The 20,081-nt window shown below is 47.2% G+C and overlaps 1 protein-coding gene across 1 annotated transcript in view; it reads right to left on the bottom strand.

The window, feature by feature from the left end:
• Positions 1-20,081, bottom strand: part of LOC147696880 (N-acetylated-alpha-linked acidic dipeptidase 2-like) — a 443,587-nt gene that overhangs the window by 193,860 nt on the left and 229,646 nt on the right. The window contains exon 5 of the mRNA XM_086936082.1: positions 16,719-16,820. Within this exon, the coding sequence (XP_086792208.1) occupies positions 16,719-16,820 (102 nt within the window). The remainder of the gene's footprint in view (positions 1-16,718; positions 16,821-20,081) is intronic.

Here is a 20,081-nt window from a genome sequence, read left to right as displayed (position 1 = left end):
TGTCTCTTGTCTGCTGGTGAGGCTTTCCAACCAGGTTTGGAAATTGGGTGTGCCTCACACTCGCTGCTGCAGGAGTTGCCGTTTTGGCCCGGCGTGGCCCTGTTGGTGGTAGAAGCAAGCCCTGCTTTCCGCATTGCTACATCCTCTTTTGGCTATAAACTTTTAATGCACAGTATAGAAGAAAGAAAAGAAGCTGTAAAAAATAGTGATAAGGATGTCGAATAGCTTTTAGAAATGTTTAAGAGTTAAAATTAGGTATGCTACTGAGCAGCAGTTATCACATGTAAGTACTTCCTGTTTTTAGGTCTCGTCCTATTCCATTCCGCAAGGAATGAATAGTACAAGACTATTGCGGCGAAACTAAGAGCTAAACTAAGCTCTCAAAAATGCGGATTTCCAGAAGTGCATGTGTACCGCTTCTATCCGCCTGCCTGCCTGCCTCGCATCACCACATCAAAGCCAGCCATCTGTTGCTTCCCCAGCGCGGTGCCGCCAGCAGCTTCACTTCAAAGGGATCCGCTCCGCCCCCTGCTTTATCAAAGGCTTTCATTTTGCGGCCGCGTTTATTTACTTTCATTTCGCGGCCGTGTTTTTTCTGCCCCTGTTAGACTCGCTTCTTTGTGCATTTTTCTCTCTCTTTGTGACTTTTCTAGTTCCATTCATTTTTTGTTTTTCGATTTAATGAACTGACTTTTTAGTAACCTGAGATAATTAAACAGAGAAAGGCTCGTATCACCTTAACAATGCGGGCAAGCTAAACCCCACCCTCGGACCTATCCAAGATCCCTTCCCTGCTGTTCGATGCAGGGACCTTCAATGCTGCTCCACGTTTTAGGACACTACGTTTACACTACGAAGCTTCATGTGATAAGGTAGTGCACTGTGCGAGCCATACATACTCTTGGTTTGCTTGCATAGAATCGGTTTGGCCCACTCACCCAGGAACAATGAGTCCTGATAATATGCGGTGAAGTGGCGGCTCGCGGGCAGGAAGTGGGAGTTGCTCACCTGGTCGGCCCTGAAAGTCCCCACCTCCTTTCCTGGTTCAGCCTGGCCTCGCCTTACATTGTGCTGCTGCGTGTTATTCCAGCAATGCAGTAGCGTGGGAGACTGCTCTATAGTCGTTCCGCTCACTCTGGGTCACAAAAAAACCCAGTGCATGTATACAGTTTGCAGAAGGAGTCTTTTTTTTCCCTGGTCTGGCTCATTCTGCTTTAGGTTTCAAAGGTGGCACGCTCCACGAAAAATATACAAAAATAAATGGAGTCCACTAAGTAAAGTTATAAAAGTTACAAGCATGTGTGTTGCACGGCAATGTCTGAACTGATGGATATTTGTATAACTGATCTGTCACCTGCATTACAAATACAATTTTACTAAGAATAACGTGTGCAAGTGTTGGGAAAACAGAATGTGCGCAGGTGCCTGTTAATGCCACTTCCTCCGGTATTACTCCGTTAATCGTTTTGGTAGTGTAAATGGTTTTATTTCCACATGTAACACTATACTACAGAGAGAATAGTTCTACCACCCTTTGACCCAGGGCATTGAAGTGGTATATCAAGAATTTAAAATAAAAAAAACACGCACTGAAAGTTAGAATGTATATATTTAAATACGATGCCTGTGGCATGCGTGGTAATTATCACAAATGACTCTAGCTTGTTGAACTATTTTAACATACACTATAAAACAGTATCAACCTAAGTTTGAGAAGTTAAGTGTTCACATGTACGGCCACGAAACCCGTGTCAACCTCTGCAGGAGATGCAAATTAGGCTGTTTCAGAATTGTGGGCTGGGCTGAAGTGCTTATGTTGTTCAAGAGCACGAGGCAGAGGAGATGTACAGAGGATACAATTGTGACTTCCTGTGAAAGGTTCACCATTGTAATCATAACACAGACAGTCGAAGGTGTTTTTTATTTCAACAAGATATGAATTTTGTCCTATGCACGTTCCTAGCACCAAATTCTTCCTGCACTTGACGGACAAAATGTGCCTATGGTCGCCTCGGTCTACACTTGCCGGCCAACATGTGCATAAGGTCGCCTCGGTTATTATTTATGATCTATTGCTAATTTTTTCTCTCCTTTGAGGTTTATTTTCTGCATAATTTTAACAGCTCCACCTAAAACTGTTTTTCACGAAACTTTCTCAAACATATCCACACCAGGTCATCAGTCCGAAGGTGTGAGCGGCTGACCAATTACAGAGGGATACGTCATCTTTGCCTCTCATTCCCAATCACAAAGTAGCTTTCCTGTCGTCCATCCAGTGGCCTCCTTCTCTGCTTCGGGCTGTGGTAGTTCAAAGGGAAACGCACCCCCGCCCCCCTCCGCGCAGTGCCAGAGCTTGTTTAAACTTTGACTGCGAGAGGTGCAAGAACGCCTATTGTGGGTCTTGGACTTTCTTTGATCACACTCGGTCGACAGCCAGCAATGAAGGAGGAAGCCTTACTACCAGCCTGCATTCGTCAGAACACGACACTAGAATGCATGAACATGGGGCTCTACAGCTCAAGATGTTACTCTGATAAAACATAATGGCAAATACTGCTGTACCTGCAACAAGTCAGAGGGAGGATCCCATGTAGTTGTTTAATTTCCCTAAAATATGATCTCCCTGTCTGGGTTTGTAAGCAAATCGTTCCCTGGACGACTTCCAGTTATCTGCTGGAGAAAGTGGTTGCACGCCTCGCTTCTATGCCCCTCCCCCTCCCCCACACACATTACCAGCAGCACAAACACATGCGCACACAGCACGACAAACACACCAGCAGCAATTTACTCATTCACCCATCACCACACCCAAGTATGCAAACACACCCACTGGTTAATTAACACACAAAGCACAATACTAGCAGAAGAGTACTTCACCATAGACACAAGCTCCACTACACACACATCTTACACGCACATACAGAAAATACACACCACTTACACCATACGCACCAACACGCTTGGGATAAAACACATTAGCACTAGACTTACCAGCACAATGCACACAACGAGAGAAAACATACACTTGTCACCCCACCAGGGCAGTGTATCTACATCAGCAACCCCATACTCACAAGCACACACCATTACTACGCGCGCTGCAAACACAGCTTGCACACACAGGACACACATTCTGTCATAACGTACACATCATGCGTACATAAAAGAAAACATGCCCACAGCATACACTGTGGGCACAAACCAAAGACCCGGCACACAAAAAACGGCACCACCCCACGCACATATATGACCAATTAAATGCACCCAGCAGTCGCATGCATCATCCATGCGCACGCATTCACAGCAGAGACAACGCATCAACAAAGCGCACATATTACATACGCATGCAGCACTCCAGCAACAACGCGCATCATACATAAGGAAATGCATGCAAAGCACATCACCATCACACAGGCGAACCCAGACGCATATCCTAACAGCACCTCATGCACAGCATCACACATCACCGGCACCACACACACACACACTGTTTATTATCCCAGCTTGACATGACATTTATTGGGAGAGCTGCAGAAATGGTATTTTTCATGTATGTTGTTTTTATTGGAGAGACAGGGAACACAAACACATCTCCTGCCTCAATCCCAGACAAAGGGGGAGGACAGAGTGTTCCAGATGTGTCCTTTTGCATATTCCCAACCCCAACCACGATTTTGTACCACGCTTTATTTTCACAAATTTTGCTTTTAAAGGGTTGCGATATTCAACAGTGGGGTCTAGCACTAAGTAACCATGATTTCTGAAAAATGTGGCTCTGAGCTCATGACAATCTCGCTACACACAGGGTAACGTGCACAGACTCAACAACCCAGTCAAGAATGTGGTTGTCCTTAAATACAGTGGAGAGAGATCTCCCAAACTCATTTGGTCTGCACATTAGTACTTCTGTGTACATCAGATTTCGTTTGGATGTGTACATGATTTTGTATTCCTGTGTACATCACATTTCGCATGATTGTGATTTCGTATGAATGTGTTCAGTAGGATAGGAACAATGAAGGCTGCACAAGAGGCTCGTCCCCTGCACGGTGTGGTTCTCCACCTAGTGGAGTGACCCCCAGCACGGTGCTGTCCACACTAGATGCTTAGGGGGCTGCTGAGGTTCGCATCTACATTCTTGACAGTAGAACACGTGCCCTCAAACAGTAGCCGGGCCTCCTCCTTCTTCACGGTCCCCACAGGAGCCCAGAGGCTACAGCCAGGACAGTCTGATTTCTCTCAGACCAGTAGACATGGCCTCAACTGCTCGTTCAAGTCCAACCTCTAACCTCACAAAGAGCCAGAAGAAAGTCTGTGCAGAGGCATTCTCCCCTCACTGAAGGGGTGTTTATCATTAAAGGAAGGTGCCCCTGCTTTCCGCTAGTGCCCTCAAAGATGAATTAATACTGTCCCGGGCACGGAGCCAGCCAGTTACGTGCATTTGACTGAAACTTTGAGAGGGAACTCTGTGCACCAGCCCTGGTTCTTTCTTTTTCTCTTTCATTCTCTTTATTTTTCCTCCTTTTCTCTGCATCGTTCTTCCTTTCTAATTCTCTTTTCTTTCTTTCTAAATATTATTTTCCTTTGTTCTTTCATTCTTTCTTTTTCGTTCCCATTTTTTCTCCATACTCCATTTACTTTACTTTCATATCACCTGTTTCTTCCTTCTCTACTTTCTTTCTTTTGTCCTACTTCTTTCTGCCTCTATTCCCTTCTTTCCCTGCCTTTTCTCTTCTTCTTTCCCTCCTTTCTTTCAGCCTTATCATCTTTCTCGGTCTTGATCTTTCCTCCCCTCCTATTTTTTCTCTTTTTTTGTATTTATTTCTTGTACGTTTCTCCATGTATCTCCTTCTTTGTTTCTTTCCCATTTTATTTTAACTTCTTCTCTCTTTGCCTTTGTACCTCTCATTTTCTTCTTGCCTTACTCCCCCATCCTTTTCTTGTTGTCTTTTTTTCTCTTGCCTTCTTTCCTCTTTCTCCATTCAGATTTCCTTATTTGTCTATGTTAGACCTAGGGTATCCTAGACTACATAGGGTAGCCTGGCACAGTAGGGGGAACAGCTAAACTCCAAGGCGTTGGTTAAGTGCTTACAGAACCCACTCAAAGTATCCCAATGTCTTACCACTAAAAATAAAAGACACTACACCAGTTTAGAAAAATACCAGTACATTTTATAAAACTTTCTCTTTGTTCTTTTCTTAGTCAAAAGCAATCTACATTTAATTCAGCATAAGAATTCATATACAATTCACAATCTTCAATACTTTTCTCAAGTCAGTGCAAATTAATCAAAGGTACATTACGTTTGAGGTAAATCAACGTCAGTTACATCAGCATTGCTTCTTCAATTAGTTATTACAGAAGGGAAAATTCACTTTGTAGGTTCAATGCGCCACTCTACACAAACCTGGCATGTACATTACCCATCTGCACTCACGGTCCAAGACAAGCTTGACAGATTTCTACCCCCAGCAGCGTTCCTCACACAGCTCGCAGCCAAATATATAGCTAGAAGAGGACAAGGTAAATTAATTATGCTTCCTTGTGATTACTCCCTTACTCTACCCCTATTGGTGATGGTCTGACTCATAGGGCCCGATTCACAGAATGAACTTAAGACTCAATCCTAAACTTACTACTGTTTTGGTATTCACAGATTGCACTTACTACTTACGCCTCTCCCACCGCGACGACTCCTTCCGTCCACTAGGATTTTTCTCAATTTAGTAGTAGTAAAGTTAGGACTCCTATCTTTAGGACTCCTAAATGCCTTCTGTGAATACCGAAAGTCCTAAAATTACGATTTTTCTCAATTTAGTAGTAGTAAAGTTAGGAGTCCTAACTTTACTACTACTAAATTGAGAAAAATCCTAATTTTAAGACTTTCGGTATTCACAGAAGGCATTTAGGAGTCCTAAAGTTAGGAGTCCTAACTTCTGTGAATACCGAAATGAGTAAGTTCATTCTGTGAATACCAAAAGTAGTAAGTGCATTCTGTGAATGCCAAAAGTAGTAAGTTCATTCTGTGAATACCAAAAGTAGTAAGTGCAATCTGTGAATAAAAAACAGTAGTAAGTTTATGATTGAGTCTTAAGTTCATTCTGTGAATCGGGCCCATAGAGGTTAACTGCCTGGTGGGGTTTTCAGGGTGAACTCCGGTGGCTACTAACACCCTGTAGCCCAGCTTCCAACACCCTTACCTAAGGCTCGTGTACTTGGTGCTTCGTTTTCCCTCCTAACTCCCCCAATATCTTGGTGTACTCTCTGAGGGTTTCAAATAAAGTTTCTGAAGTTCCAGTTCCAAAACGGGATGTCAATAGAAAGTTACTCTCTCTGCCGGCGATTCAGGGAACACTGAACACCGACTGTGCCGCCTCCCACTTCCCCACAGCTCTCCCCTGCTTACTTCGTCTGAAGGGGCAAACCGGCTTGGGTTGCCCACGCGCTCAGTTGACTCGTTCCAGCGCCGACGAGGAGGGCTCTGTGGGAGTCGGCGACGGGGGGAAAAAGAAAAGGCTTCCTCCAGTCCGCGTTGCTCCTCCAGCGAGTCTGTGGCGGTGCTCCTACCTCCTTCCACGTTCCCTCAGGCCAAAGCTCTGCCTCTTCAGAACAGCTTACTCCGCCTCAGGCGCACCTCCTCTGACGCCGCCGCGTCCTTCCTGAACCCAGACTCCGCCTCAGGCGCACCTCCTCTGACGCCGCCGGGTCTTTCCTGAAAGCAGACTCTGCCTCTCCCACCGCGACGACTCCTTCCGTCCACAACACGGGTCAGCTGGGCTCTTCCTTCCCGTCTGATCTCGCGTCAGGGATCGACTTGGCGTCTCTTGCAGGTAGGATCAACAGCTGCTTCTGCCGCTTTCCTCCTCAAGGTATTTAGCGGTCTCGAGCGCTGCAGTGGCGGCTGGCCTTATTCCCTGCCCCCAGATTCCCGGGCCAGTCAACGCGACACTTGGTCCAAATTCACCTGCTCTGCACACGGCCTATAGGGCGGGGCGGTCAGGTCACTCGAGAGCCTCACTTCATGGAGTCGCATTGATTTATAACTTGCCACAGAGTCTCTGGTCACTGTAAATGGATGACGTGACAGTGGGGTTTGGTCAGCCTGAAAGGGGGCACTTCCCAATAGAGCGACAGCCGGCCCCACAGGTCGATCTTGTCACCACTGGTGCGCAATCCTCCTCCTCAAGTCGCCTCTCTCCTCACTGGTCACTCCTGAGACTGCACAAAATGGCTGCTGGTCACTGGCCTTTTATAGAGTGGCCTGAGACCTCTGGAAGCCACTAGATGTTTCTGGAACCTTCCTCATGTTAGCCTATGGGTCTGTCCTCCTGGGATGTCCGTTATGGCAGTTGGTGGACACCATTTTAGGTTCATGAGTGTCCCTAGATTTTCCAGGAGCTAACTAGGCCTCACAGAGAATGAAGGGAAAATGGCGTCATAGTCAAGGAACACCTAGCCCCCTAACAGCACTGAAAAATCCTGGTGGACATAAAAATAAAAATAGAAACACTGGGAGGCTAAGGGGGACAAAAATAAATAATGATGGTTAGAACACCCCCCGATGCAGACAGGTCTAACACGCGTCCCCCCCAGCTGAAAGTGGGGAGAGCTACCCAATCCCTTGGGAGTTCTCATCACTAAGGCGGAAATACCTAGATAGACCGTCTGCGTTGGCATGGTCCATTCCAGGCCGATGTTCCACCCGAAAGTCCATTCCCTGTAGGGAGATGGACCACCTTAACAACTTGGGATTCTCCCCCTTCATTTGCATCAGCCAACGAAGGGGGCGGTGGTCAGTCTGAACCAGGAAGTGCGAGCCAAACAAGTATGGCCGCAGCTTCTTCAGAGCCCAAACCACCGCAAAGGCTTCTCGCTCAATGGTACTCCACCTCTGTTCCCTGGGGAGTAGTCTCCTAGACAGGAAAACCATGGGTTGATCCAAGCCCTCATCATTTAGTTGCGATAACACTGCCCCAATGCCATGTTCTGACGCATCTGTTTGGACAATGAATTCTCTAGCAAAATCAGGGGCCTTGAGTATTGGAGCAGTACACAATGCTTGCTTCAAGGTCATGAAGGCTCGCTGGCAAGCCTCCGTCCAGACTACCCGCCGGGGTTGTTTCTTGGAGGTAAGTTCAGTGAGGGGTGCCACAATGGTGCCATACCCCTTCACGAAGCGACGGTAGTATCCAGTGAGGCCCAGGAAGGCTCGGACCTCAGTTTGAGTCTTGGGGGGCTCCCAGGCTATGATAGCCTCAATCTTTGCCTGGAGGGGCTGCACCGACCCTCTGCCCACCAAGTGGCCTAGGTACACCACCGACCCCTGCCCGATCTGACACTTGCTGGCTTTGATTGTCAAGCCAGCCTGTTGCAGGGCATGAAGAACTCCTTGCAAATGTTGCAAATGGTCCCCCCAGCTACTACTGAAGACAGCAATGTCATCCAGGTAAGCAGCAGAAAAAGCTTCCATACCAGAAAGGACCTTGTTCACCAGCCGCTGAAAAGTGGCAGGGGCGTTCTTGAGCCCAAAGGGCATCACACAGAACTGGTAGTGTCCCTGAGGTGTAGAGAAGGCTGACCTTTCCTTTGCCCCCTCAGTAAGGGAAATCTGCCAGTACCCTGAAGTTAGGTCAAAGGTACTCAAGTATTGGGCAGCTCCCAGCCGGTCGATAAGTTCATCCACCCTTGGGATGGGATGAGCATCTGTCTTGGTTACTGAATTTAGGCCTCGGTAGTCCACACAGAATCTCAATTCAGGTGTGGTGCCCGGCGGGGCAGCTTTTGGTACCAAAACCACCGGACTAGACCAAGGGCTACTAGAAGGTTCAATCACTCCTAGCTCCAGCATCTTAGCGACTTCACCCTTGATGCTGGCCTTCACCTTGTCCGACAGCCGGTAGATCTTAGACTTCACAGGTGGGCTGTCTCCTGTGTCCACGTCATGGGTACACAGGTGGGTCCTACCCGGGACAAGGGAGAACAGAGAAGAAAATTGCTCCAGGATCTGGCGGCAATCTCTCTGCTGTTCAGGAGTCAGGGATGGTGAGAGAATCACTCCCTTTACCGACCCATCCTTTTCTTGAGACGAGAGAAGATCAGGGAGAGGTTCGCTTTCCTCTTCCTCTGCTCCATCGGTCACCATCATTAAGACAACCTCGGGTCTCTCATGGTGTGGCTTGAGGCGATTGGCATGCAGCACCCGGTGGGGCTGTCTCGGGGTCTTAAGATCCACAAAGTAAGTGGCTTTACCCTTTTTCTCCAATACCTCAAAGGGGCCTGTCCAACGATCCTGGAGGGCATTTAGCTCTCCAGGTTCCATCACCCACACTTTTTGTCCAGGCTCCAGTTCCACTGGGTGAGCATTTTGGTCATACCACTCCTTCATAACTGCTTGGCTGGCTTCCAAGTTGTCAGAAGCTTGCTTCCACAACTTGGCCATTTGGCTCCGGAAGGCCAGCATGTAGCTCACCACGTCCTGGGGAAGCTTCCTGGGAGTCTTTGCCCATCCGTCCTTCACCAGGCTGAGAGGACCCCGTACAGGGTGCCCATACAGAAGTTCGAAGGGGCTGAAGCCCACTCCCTTCTGTGGCACTTCCCTGTAGGAAAACAAGAGACAGGGTAGGAGGACGTCCCATTTCCTCCGCAGGCTCTCAGGCAGACTTCTTATCATACCTTTCAAGGTTTTATTAAACCTTTCCACAAGACCATTGGTTTGTGGGTGGTAAGGGGTGGTAAACCGATAGGTAACACCACACTCCTTCCACATAGCCCGCATATATGCTGAAAGGAAGTTGGTCCCCCTGTCGGACACAACCTCCTTGGGGAAACCCACTCGGGTGAAGATCCCCATCAGGGCACTTGCCACTGCGGGTGCAGTGATGGTCCTCAGAGGAATTGCCTCTGGGTACCGTGTGGCATGATCCACTAAAACCAGGATGAACCGGTGACCAGCTGAAGTTGGTGGATCTAATGGCCCTACAATGTCGATGCCCACCCTTTCAAAGGGGGTGCTAACGACAGGTAGTGGTTCCAGGGGAGCTTTTAGCTTCACCCCTGTTTTCCCACTGGCTTGGCAAGACACACACGTCCGACAATATGTATCAGACGCCACTCTCATCCGAGGCCAGTAAAAGTGGGGAACAAGCCGGGCAAAGGTCTTGTCCTGTCCCAGGTGTCCTGCCAATGGTATCTCATGAGCCAGTTCCAAAAGAAAGGCTCTAAAGCATTGAGGGACCACCAAGGCCCGGGATGAGCCATGTCCGAGTGCCTTGGGCTCACTGTAGAGGAGTCCATCCTCCCAGTAAATCTGGTAGGTCCCTACAATGTTCCCTGCTGCCTGGGCTTTGGCCTGTTGCCGCAGCCCCTCAAGAGTAGGACACTCCTTCTGAGCTTTGCAGAACTCTTCCCTGGAAGGACCTCCCTCCACATGCCATTCAGTAGGGATGGGTAGGTTCTCCAAGGAAGCAACATTCTCCCCTGTGGACTCCAGATCCACCTCTGCAGGTGGCCTGTCCGTCTCACGAGGTGGAGATGTCGAGGCAGGGTCCTCCGGCCTCCTGTCCTTCTCTTCTCTGGCAGGCGGCTGGGCCATTGTTCCAGGCTCCAGCGTAAGTGAACTCCCCCTCCGGGTGGTCGCGGACCTTGTGCTGACGCAGGCCCAGTTAGGGGGTCCCACCATCTCAGAATGAGTCTGGTATTCCACCCCCCTCCAAGCATTGTGCTCCATATCATTTCCTAACAGGCAGTCAACAGGCACGGCAGGGCTTACGGCAACTCAAAGTGGGCCTGCAACCCCTCCCCACTCAAAGGGAACCTCGGCCATAGGATAGTGGCCCAATCTGCCGTCAGCCATCACGGCGGGATGGAGTACATCTGGGATGACCTGCTCTGGAGACACCAGTTGACTCCTTACCATAGTCATACTGGCTCCTGTGTCTCTCAGAGCCTCCCCTCTACGGCCGTTGATGGTGACCCACTGCTCATACTTGGTAGTATTAGAGGGCAGTTGGGTCTTTGGTACCATCTCCTTATCACCCAGGGACACTAAAGTGACACCCGCCCGCTCCCCTCCGTTACCCAAAGGCATCTCCTCCCCGAGCACTACACTAGTTATTCCCGGGGCTTTTCCTCCAGTGGGAGGGGGTGGTCTTTTTGGGCATCTCACGTCTCCTTTATAGTGTCCCACACCACCACACTCGAAACAATGAACAACCCTTGGCTGCTGGCTTGGGCCAGGATTAGGGTTGCGAGGGGGGGTTACCCTTGGGGATGAATCCTCTGCCCCTTCCTTGTGAAGTATTTTGTGGACCTTTTGAGAACTCCCTCTTATTATCTCCGCCCTCTTTCTTCTGGGGGGCGCCCTGTCCAGACTTCTGAGAATACCCTCCAGTCCCCTTTGATGACACCCGGGTACTAGCCCAGATGTCCGCCTCCTCAGCAAGCTTCCTGGGGCTGGTCAGCTTGCTGTCCACCAGATGCTGTCGCAGCTCGGGAAAACATTTCTCGAGTAGGTGTTCCTTGAGTATGAGGTCATATAAACCTTCATAGTCCCCTACCTCGCTGCCTTTCACCCAACCCTCCAAGGCCTTCCTGGCGTAATCCAAAAAGTCCACCCAATTCTGCGTGCCTAGTTTGTGGCTACCCCTGAACTTCTGCCTATACTTCTCAGGGGTTAGCCCAAACTTCCTTATCAGCGCCACCTTCATAGTAGGGTAGTGGGTTTGCTCACGCTGCTCCAGGGCCAACAAGGTATCCCTGCCAGCAGGTGGCATGTATTTATACAACCCACACCCCCAGTGGGCTTCCAAGATCCCATGGGCCCTCAATGAGACCACATAGGCGGCTAGCCATTTTGCAATATCATCACTTGGTGCGTAGCTAGCCATGACATCTTTGGGTAAATAGGGTCTGGGTTCTCTGGTGTTCACCTTGGTTTCGCTGCCACCATTATCGGAATTGGAAGACCTTAGGTTTAGAGCTTGTAGGTCCATTTCTTTAATGGTTCGCTCATGGGCTAACCTCTTGTCCTCCCTTTCCATATCCATCCTAGCTAGTTCCAACCTCATTCTTCTCTCCTCCCTCCTATCTTCTAGCTCGGCGTCGGTCAAACCCCTCTCCGAGACGCTGCTGCCCACCCTGGAAGGTGTCCTGGGACATGTCAGTAGATTCCCCCCCCCCAGCCTGGTACAACATCGCAGTCTCAAGGACAGTGTCCCTGTCACTCCCCTCTGGGTCTGGTTCCTCCCCGGAATGAGCCTCCACCCATGCCCGTTTGCTTGTCAGCAGCTTGCCTTTCCTGGCACCTTTTTTAAAAAATACACCTTGCTGCTGACACCATTCCTTGAGTTGGGTCACGGTATAGTTTTCCAGCTCTTCCACATTTACCTCCATTTTCACTAGAGAATAAACTTTTCACACAGGAGAAAACCAAAAAGTGACCTGGGGTCAACCTCCACCCACCACCAGAAATAAATTTAGAAAAAACAAAATTCAGATTAGGAGGGCCGCAGGGAGAAAACTCCAGGTGTAGGCCCGTGGTAAGCACTGCGTTACTATTAAGTGAGTGTAAGCACAAATCCGTAATCCCACCGCTGAAACACCAATTATGTTAGACCTAGGGTATCCTAGACTACATAGGGTAGCCTGGCACAGTAGGGGGAACAGCTAAACTCCAAGGCGTTGGTTAAGTGCTTACAGAACCCACTCAAAGTATCCCAATGTCTTACCACTAAAAATAAAAGAAACTACACCAGTTTAGAAAAATACCAGTACCTTTTATAAAACTTTCTCTTTGTTCTTTTCTTAGTCAAAAGCAATCTACATTTAATTCAGCATAAGAATTCATATACAATTCACAATCTTCAATACTTTTCTAAAGTCAGTGCAAATTAATCAAAGGTACATTACGTTTGAGGTAAATCAACGTCAGTTACATCAGCATTGCTTCTTCAATTAGTTATTACAGAAGGGAAAATTCACTTTGTAGGTTCAATGCGCCACTCTACACATTACCCATCTGCACTCAGGGTCCAAGACAAGCTTGACAGATTTCTACCCCCAGCAGCGTTCCTCACACAGCTCGCAGCCAAATATATAGCTAGAAGAGGACAAGGTAAATTAATTATGCTTCCTTGTGATTACTCCCTTACTCTACCCCTATTGGTGATGGTCTGACTCATAGAGGTTAACTGCCTGGTGGGGTTTTCAGGGTGAACTCCGGTGGCTACTAACACCCTGTAGCCCAGCTTCCAACACCCTTACCTAAGGCTCGTGTACTTGGTGCTTTGTTTTCCCTCCTAACTCCCCCAATATCTTGGTGTACTCTCTGAGGGTTTCAAATCAAGTTTCTGAAGTTCCAGTTCCAAAACGGGGTGTCAATAGAAAGTTACTCTCTCTGCCGGCGATTCAGGGAACACTGAACACCGACTGTGCCGCCTCCCGCTTCCCCACAGCTCTCCCCTGCTTACTTCGTCTGAAGGGGCAAACCGGCTTGGGTTGCCCACGCGCTCAGTTGACTCGTTCCAGCGCCGACGAGGAGGGCTCTGTGGGAGTCGGCGACGGGGGGAAAAAGAAAAGGCTTCCTCCAGTCCGCGTTGCTCCTCCGGCGAGTCTGTGGCGGCGCTCCTATCTCCTTCCGCGTTCCCTCAGGCCAAAGCTCCGCCTCTTCAGAACAGCTTACTCCGCCTCAGGCGCACCTCCTCTGACGCCGCCGCGTCCTTCCTGAACCCAGACTCCGCCTCAGGCGCACCTCCTCTGACGCCGCCGGGTCTTTCCTGAAACCAGACTCCGCCTCTCCCACCGCGACGACTCCTTCCGTCCACAACACGGGTCAGCTGGGCTCTTCCTTCCTGTCTGATCTCGCGTCAGGGATCGACTTGGCGTCTCTTGCAGGTAGGATCAACAGCTGCTTCTGTCGCTTTCCTCCTCAAGGTATTTAGCGGTCTCGAGCACTGCAGTGGCGGCTGGCCTTATTCCCTGCCCCCAGATTCCTGGGCCAGTCAACGCGACACTTGGTCCAAATTCACCTGCTCTGCACACAGCCTACAGGGCGGGGCGGTCAGGTCACTCGAGAGCCTCACTTCATGGAGTCGCATTGATTTATAACTTGCCACAGAGTCTCTGGTCACTGTAAATGGATGACGTGACAGTGGGGTTTGGTCAGCCTGAAAGGGGGCACTTCCCAATAGAGCGACAGCCGGCCCCACAGGTCGATCTTGTCACCTCTGGTGCGCAATTCTCCTCCTCAAGTCGCCTCTCTCCTCACTGGTCACTCCTGAGACTGCACAAAATGGCTGCTGGTCACTGGCCTTTTATAGAGTGGCCTGAGACCTCTGGAAGCCACTAGATGTTTCTGGAACCTTCCTCATGTTAGCCTATGGGTCTGTCCTCCTGGGATGTCCGTTATGGCAGTTGGTGGACACCATTTTAGGTTCATGAGTGTCCCTAGATTTTCCAGGAGCTAACTAGGCCTCACAGAGTATGAAGGGAAAATGGCGTCATAGTCAAGGAACACCTAGCCCCCTGACAGCACTGAAAAATCCTGGTGGACATAAAAATAAAAATAGAAACACTGGGAGGCTAAGGGGGACAAAAATAAATAATGATGGTTAGAACACCCCCCGATGCAGAAAGGTCTAACAGTCTCTTTATGCCTTTCTCTGTCATTCTTTTTTCTTCTTCTCCTTTTATTCATTCATTTCACAGTTTCGTTTTTTCTTCCTTTCATTTTCTTCTCATGTATCTTTTTCCTTCACCGCCTTTCTTTTGCCCCTTTCTCTATCTTTTTATCCTCATTTATTTCTTCTATTTTCATATCCTATCTTTCTCTGCTTGCCTTATTTTTCTTTCTCACTCTCTTACATTGTTTTCTGCACTCTGTCATGCTTCCCTCTCTGTCTCTTTCTCTCCCCTCTTCCTCTAATTTCTCTCTCACATTTTCTATCTCTATTTATTTCTCCCTCTTTCTCACTTTTGCTGTCTTAGAGTAAAGAGGCAAAAACTGATCCTCAGGGACCACAAATGTACACTTTTTGCAGTACAGCTCATGTGTCATTAATGCTGTGAGCTGCTTGTAGCAGGAATAGGGTACTCTAGGGGCAGTACCCTATGCCCTCACTCTAACTATCGCCCTCCCTCTATCTATCCATCGCCCTCCCTCTATCTATCTATCTATCTATCTATCGCCCGCACTCTATCTATCGCACTCACTTTATCTATCTATCGCATCACCACAGCATCACTCAGCACCACCACAGAATCACTCAGGGGCACGGCAACATCACTATGCGCTACCACAGCATCACTCGTCGCCACCACATCACTCCGCGCCACCACAGCATCAATCTGTGCAACCATTTAACAACAACTGGTTCAAATATGTTCTCCCAATGTTTCAAGCTTTATTACAAATGTCCCAAAAAGATGTTAATATTTCACTTCTGTTCTTGGATTTTCGTCACAATAAAATACACTGAACATAATCTTCACAAAAGTTATTTACAAAAGTTTAAGCTATTGCCATTATAAATGACAATAACTTTTATTTAAGTAATAATTATTAAAAAATGTTTAAAGACATTGTTATTATCAATACATCTAAGTCACGTAAATACAACACATATTGCATTACAAATGCTGTAGATGTCATATTTGCGAAAGTTAAAACTATTGGCATTGTAAATGACAAAGCTATTAATTTAGCTATTTTTAAAACCAACACATAAATAAAATAATGGTCATTTACAATACCAATAGCTCAAACTTTCCTAATGCGAGACCTATTGCATTGCAAATGCTTGTTTTTTTCTCTTCGCTACTAATGGGTATTTGGTTTAGTTTAGTTTATTTATTATGCTTGATTATTCAAAACCATTGCATACACAAAAGAGTAAAATATCTTACAGTTTTTGATAAAATAATTATAAAAATTCCCAACTTTTTATCAGCAACGATAATTAGAATGATTTGTAAAATTTCACAACACGTTAAAGAAAGTGCACAAATTATTCAAACATTCTGCATGTTAGTCGTATTGACTGTAAGTATTGTTTCGATTGTGTCCGTTCTTGTAATGATTATGTCAGTTCTAGAAATAGTCGTTGGGCCGCTCAGTCCGGTGTCTCAGTCTTTTTGCAGTTATGTCAAGGTATTTAATTAGCCGGCAATTTAGCTGGACCAGCTCAGGGTTGACACACAGCATTACCGCTTGTCTGCACGATCTGACTCCATACTGTTTGGACGCTGGCTTTAGCAGGGTGATCCTTATATCTTTTAGCTTATTACAGGTGCAAATGACGTGAATTGCGTCTTCAACACTGCTGCCGCATAAAAGACAAGGCTGGACTCCTCCCTTTCCCTTTTCCCAAGGTGGCATAAATTGATTGAAGGGGACAACCCCCAACCGGAGTTTTAGGAATTTTTCCTTGATCTTAATTTTTATTCCCATTTTCAGGTAGAGCTGGGGTTTTAGCATACGGGTATTAGTTCTGTCCATCACAAAATCTCGTAGGCAGATATAACGATTAAATGAAAAGTGAGCATCAGACAATTGCAATACTTCTGGAGACCTTTCATATAATTGTCAATTCCAATATCTTGCCATGTGTGGATTATTTAAGAAATAACATCAATACAAAATGGTTTTTCCCATATATTAGAAGCAACATTGATAAAATCTGATCTTGAAGTCAGTAGAAATGCTTGTTGCTTTTATATTTACCTCTGGTTCACCTTGCGCTGAAAAGGCATTGTAAGGTGGCACTATATTCGTAATATTCTCATATCCCTCAGGCGGTGGCTCGAATAAGGAGGTATTAAAGATCTATAAAAAAAAAGAATAGTTTAAATTATCTCCATGCTCATGCCTGCATATATCAAAGACTTTGTAGCACAATTTAATGTAACTCTTTGGTGCCCACAATAAAAGCTCTAAGCAGGAAAAGAATATGGGCGGATAATCCAAAAGGTCGGAGTTCGAAGCTTGAATTTTGTTACAAACAGGAAACAGCATTTACAACACGGGCCTAACCACGGATGCCATGTCAATGCAAGCAGAACAATGCTTGCTTTAACCTCTCATATGCATGGTTGAGGCAGTCAGCGCTCTAGATGCAGAGCGGATGGGCGGGGGGAGGAACAGGAAGGATCGGGACAGGAAGGACCGGGACGCGGCTTAGTAGGTAGGGCTGGGGGTGGGGAGGGGTCGTTTTTAGGGCTGTGGGCTGGTTTTAGCGTTCAGGGCGGGTGGCTAGAGTCACGGTAGTTTTTATGGATGGGGGCCGAGTTTTAGGGCTTAGGAGGGGACGAAAAGGGCATTTTTCACAGCTGGTGACCAGTTTTTGGCTTCATGGTGGGGCGCTGGGGTTGGGATCGTTTTTGTGGCCTTGAGGCCAGGTTTTAGGGCTAAGGGTAGGGGGTCAGGGTAGTTTTCAGGGCTTGGGTAAGTAGATTGCCGGACTGGGTTTTAGGGCTCAGGGTTGGGGGGCTGGGGTGTGATCTTTACCAGGCATTAACCTTTACCAATCATGCCTTTACAACAAAATTTGTTGCAAAGGCATGCAGGGTGAAGACGCGGTTGTTGTTAAATTGCATGGTTAAGGCATGCGTGGTTAAGAGACTCGTTCCATAATACAACCCTTACAAACAGATTCATTTGCAATCAGGCCCACAGCACATGTGAAGTAACCCTTCCATATGGTATCAGGATAATGGCAGTCACCAATGAGTTCTGTGATCACATAGAAGAAAAAAAGGTCAAAGGTAGAGTTTTATCACAGGCTTACAGAGCTAAACTATAAAACACAACATGCATTTTATGTACGATAGGAAATAGTGATTATCAAAAGATTTCAACTCCATCAATCAAAAGTTTATTATGAAGGAAATGGCTGGCTTTAGACTACCCTCAGCCGCTGGTTGAGATTGTGAGTACCTTACATATTCCTAAATGGGCTTCAATGTCAGTGGTGATTATAATGGCTACAAATGCACATATCCCCATTAAGTATGATGTCAGAGGATGGTTCTCAGCCTGCTATCCGAATCCAGGGCCGGAGGCCCCCCCTGCAGAACTTTTCGGGTGCTGCAGGGGGTGCTAGCCGGACATCTGGATCTAGATGGATGCGTGTTCCTGGGTGAGTCTTTGCGTGTCTCTGATGGAGAATTGGGGTCGCTGCGTCTCTTCCTTTCCCCACCTCCACCCCCTAGTGTTCTTTGCCGCCCTTACGTGCCCCATCCTCACCTGCCTCCCTCTTTGTGTCATGTGTGTGGGTTGGGGGATCTCTATCATTAGAGAAATATTGATATAGTTACCTGCTGCCACAGAACCATTTTGTATAATCTTTCGTTGTTTAAGTTAGTTTATCATTCACTAAGTATTGCAGGTAATTGTTCAACCTTCACTGGTATTGCATTGGTTCTAAAGTGGAAACTCTCTTATTGTGCCTGCTTTTGTACCGATTATAATGAAAACATGTTTAAAACAAAAAGTATGATGCCAGAGTGGGTGCATGCCTGTTATGACACTTTTTAACCAAGTTGGTCCATCTTCTATCTGCTGAGTATTCTTTTGCCACCTTTGCAAACAGCTAAGACTACAATGATCATTAGATACCCTTTATACGCAGACAGAAATTCCTTGATGATCTGCCCTGAAAAAAATGATTTTTGGCATGAATACAAAAATTGAAATGGTTTATTGGCCCTAGCGAATCAAAATGTTTAAGGATAATACATATCCAATTTTCCACCAATTTATTCAGAGGATTATAGAAAACCCCAGGAAATACACATATTGTCTGTAATGTAAAACATGGAGGGGGGGGGTTATTCTTTAATAGCACACAAAGGCCACCATGGGTCAAGACAAAAAAAGAGTGAAATGAATGTAGGGGGGAATATGTTTTTATAGGACAAATTCTCACACACCCGTGGGTGACATGCTTCATCATAGGGAACCTCCTCGCACTGCAAACCTGGTGGCACTGCGGGCTACAACCCCCTCACTGAGAGTGAGGAGCTCAGGGATGTTTTGATTGTTTGGAACTCGAGGTATACTAAAACCTGTGATGAGCCAGGTGTGGAGAGAGAGCGTAAGAAAGAAAGTGTTGGTGAGGATAAAACTAACTCCCTGGTGTGTTGGTAAACAATTATATTGGTACACCAAAGGGTCAGGGTTAAACCCAATCACACCACCATACTCAGAGAATTCAACCTAGCATGGTTGTTTGTGATCATAGGGTCGACATGTTTCAGCCATGGGGCCCTCCGTAGAGGTCATTCTTTAAGCCCACTAATCAAAATCTACTAAACTATGCGTATCTCCACTGTAATTTACAGTAGCATGCTCAGAAAGCGTACATTTCCGCAATTATTTGATCAAGTAGAGGAAAGAGCAGGTAGACTTTTACTTAATTTAGGATCCACTTTTTCCATAGAAACAGTCGAACTGGAGCTAGGCGCTAGCTCCGCGCCGGTGGCTACCTTCTAGGCTGGCTTTTAATTTAAGCATATCTCTAGTGCTTAATTTGAGCCAGTGGATGTCGATGAGGTCACTTAATTATCTGAATCAGACATTCACCTAGAGCAAGAAAGGAAAAAACAAAGCAGAAAGATGGAGAAAGCAAAAGACAGTAAACCTGTGATAAAGGAATAAAACAGGAACATGGCCTGCAAGACTGAGATAAAGTGGCAGTGAGTGTTTGGTAGTGAATTAAAGAGGCCTGAGGTGGATTTTAGACTATGCAGTCTTTGAATTACATGCTGACATTCAATTGCACTGGCCCTGGGGTTCTGAGCAGAGCAATGGAATGCCTAGCTCCACCCACTGCAGGAGATCACTCCACATGCCTGGACTGCAGCCGCTCTGCCGCCTTGCTGCCGGCCATGTTACCAGATCGCGTTTGGTTGTTTTGGGCTCTGACTCTGATTAGGATACTCCACCGTCATCACCAGGGACCAGGACCCAACGGTGACACTCAGCCCAGTGAGTGAGCCGCTGAGCACTGGCAGGAGCCAGAGGACGAGCAGGGAGAAGGGAGCACTGGTGCCTGTTGTCCACCCGCATGTGGTATAGGCAGAGGTG

Source organism: Lissotriton vulgaris, chromosome 8 (genome assembly GCF_964263255.1).
Source record: "Lissotriton vulgaris chromosome 8, aLisVul1.2, whole genome shotgun sequence".
NCBI lineage: Eukaryota > Metazoa > Chordata > Amphibia > Caudata > Salamandridae > Lissotriton > Lissotriton vulgaris.
Note: the sequence above shows the minus strand (reverse complement) of the source record. Positions and strands in the feature narration are given on the sequence as shown.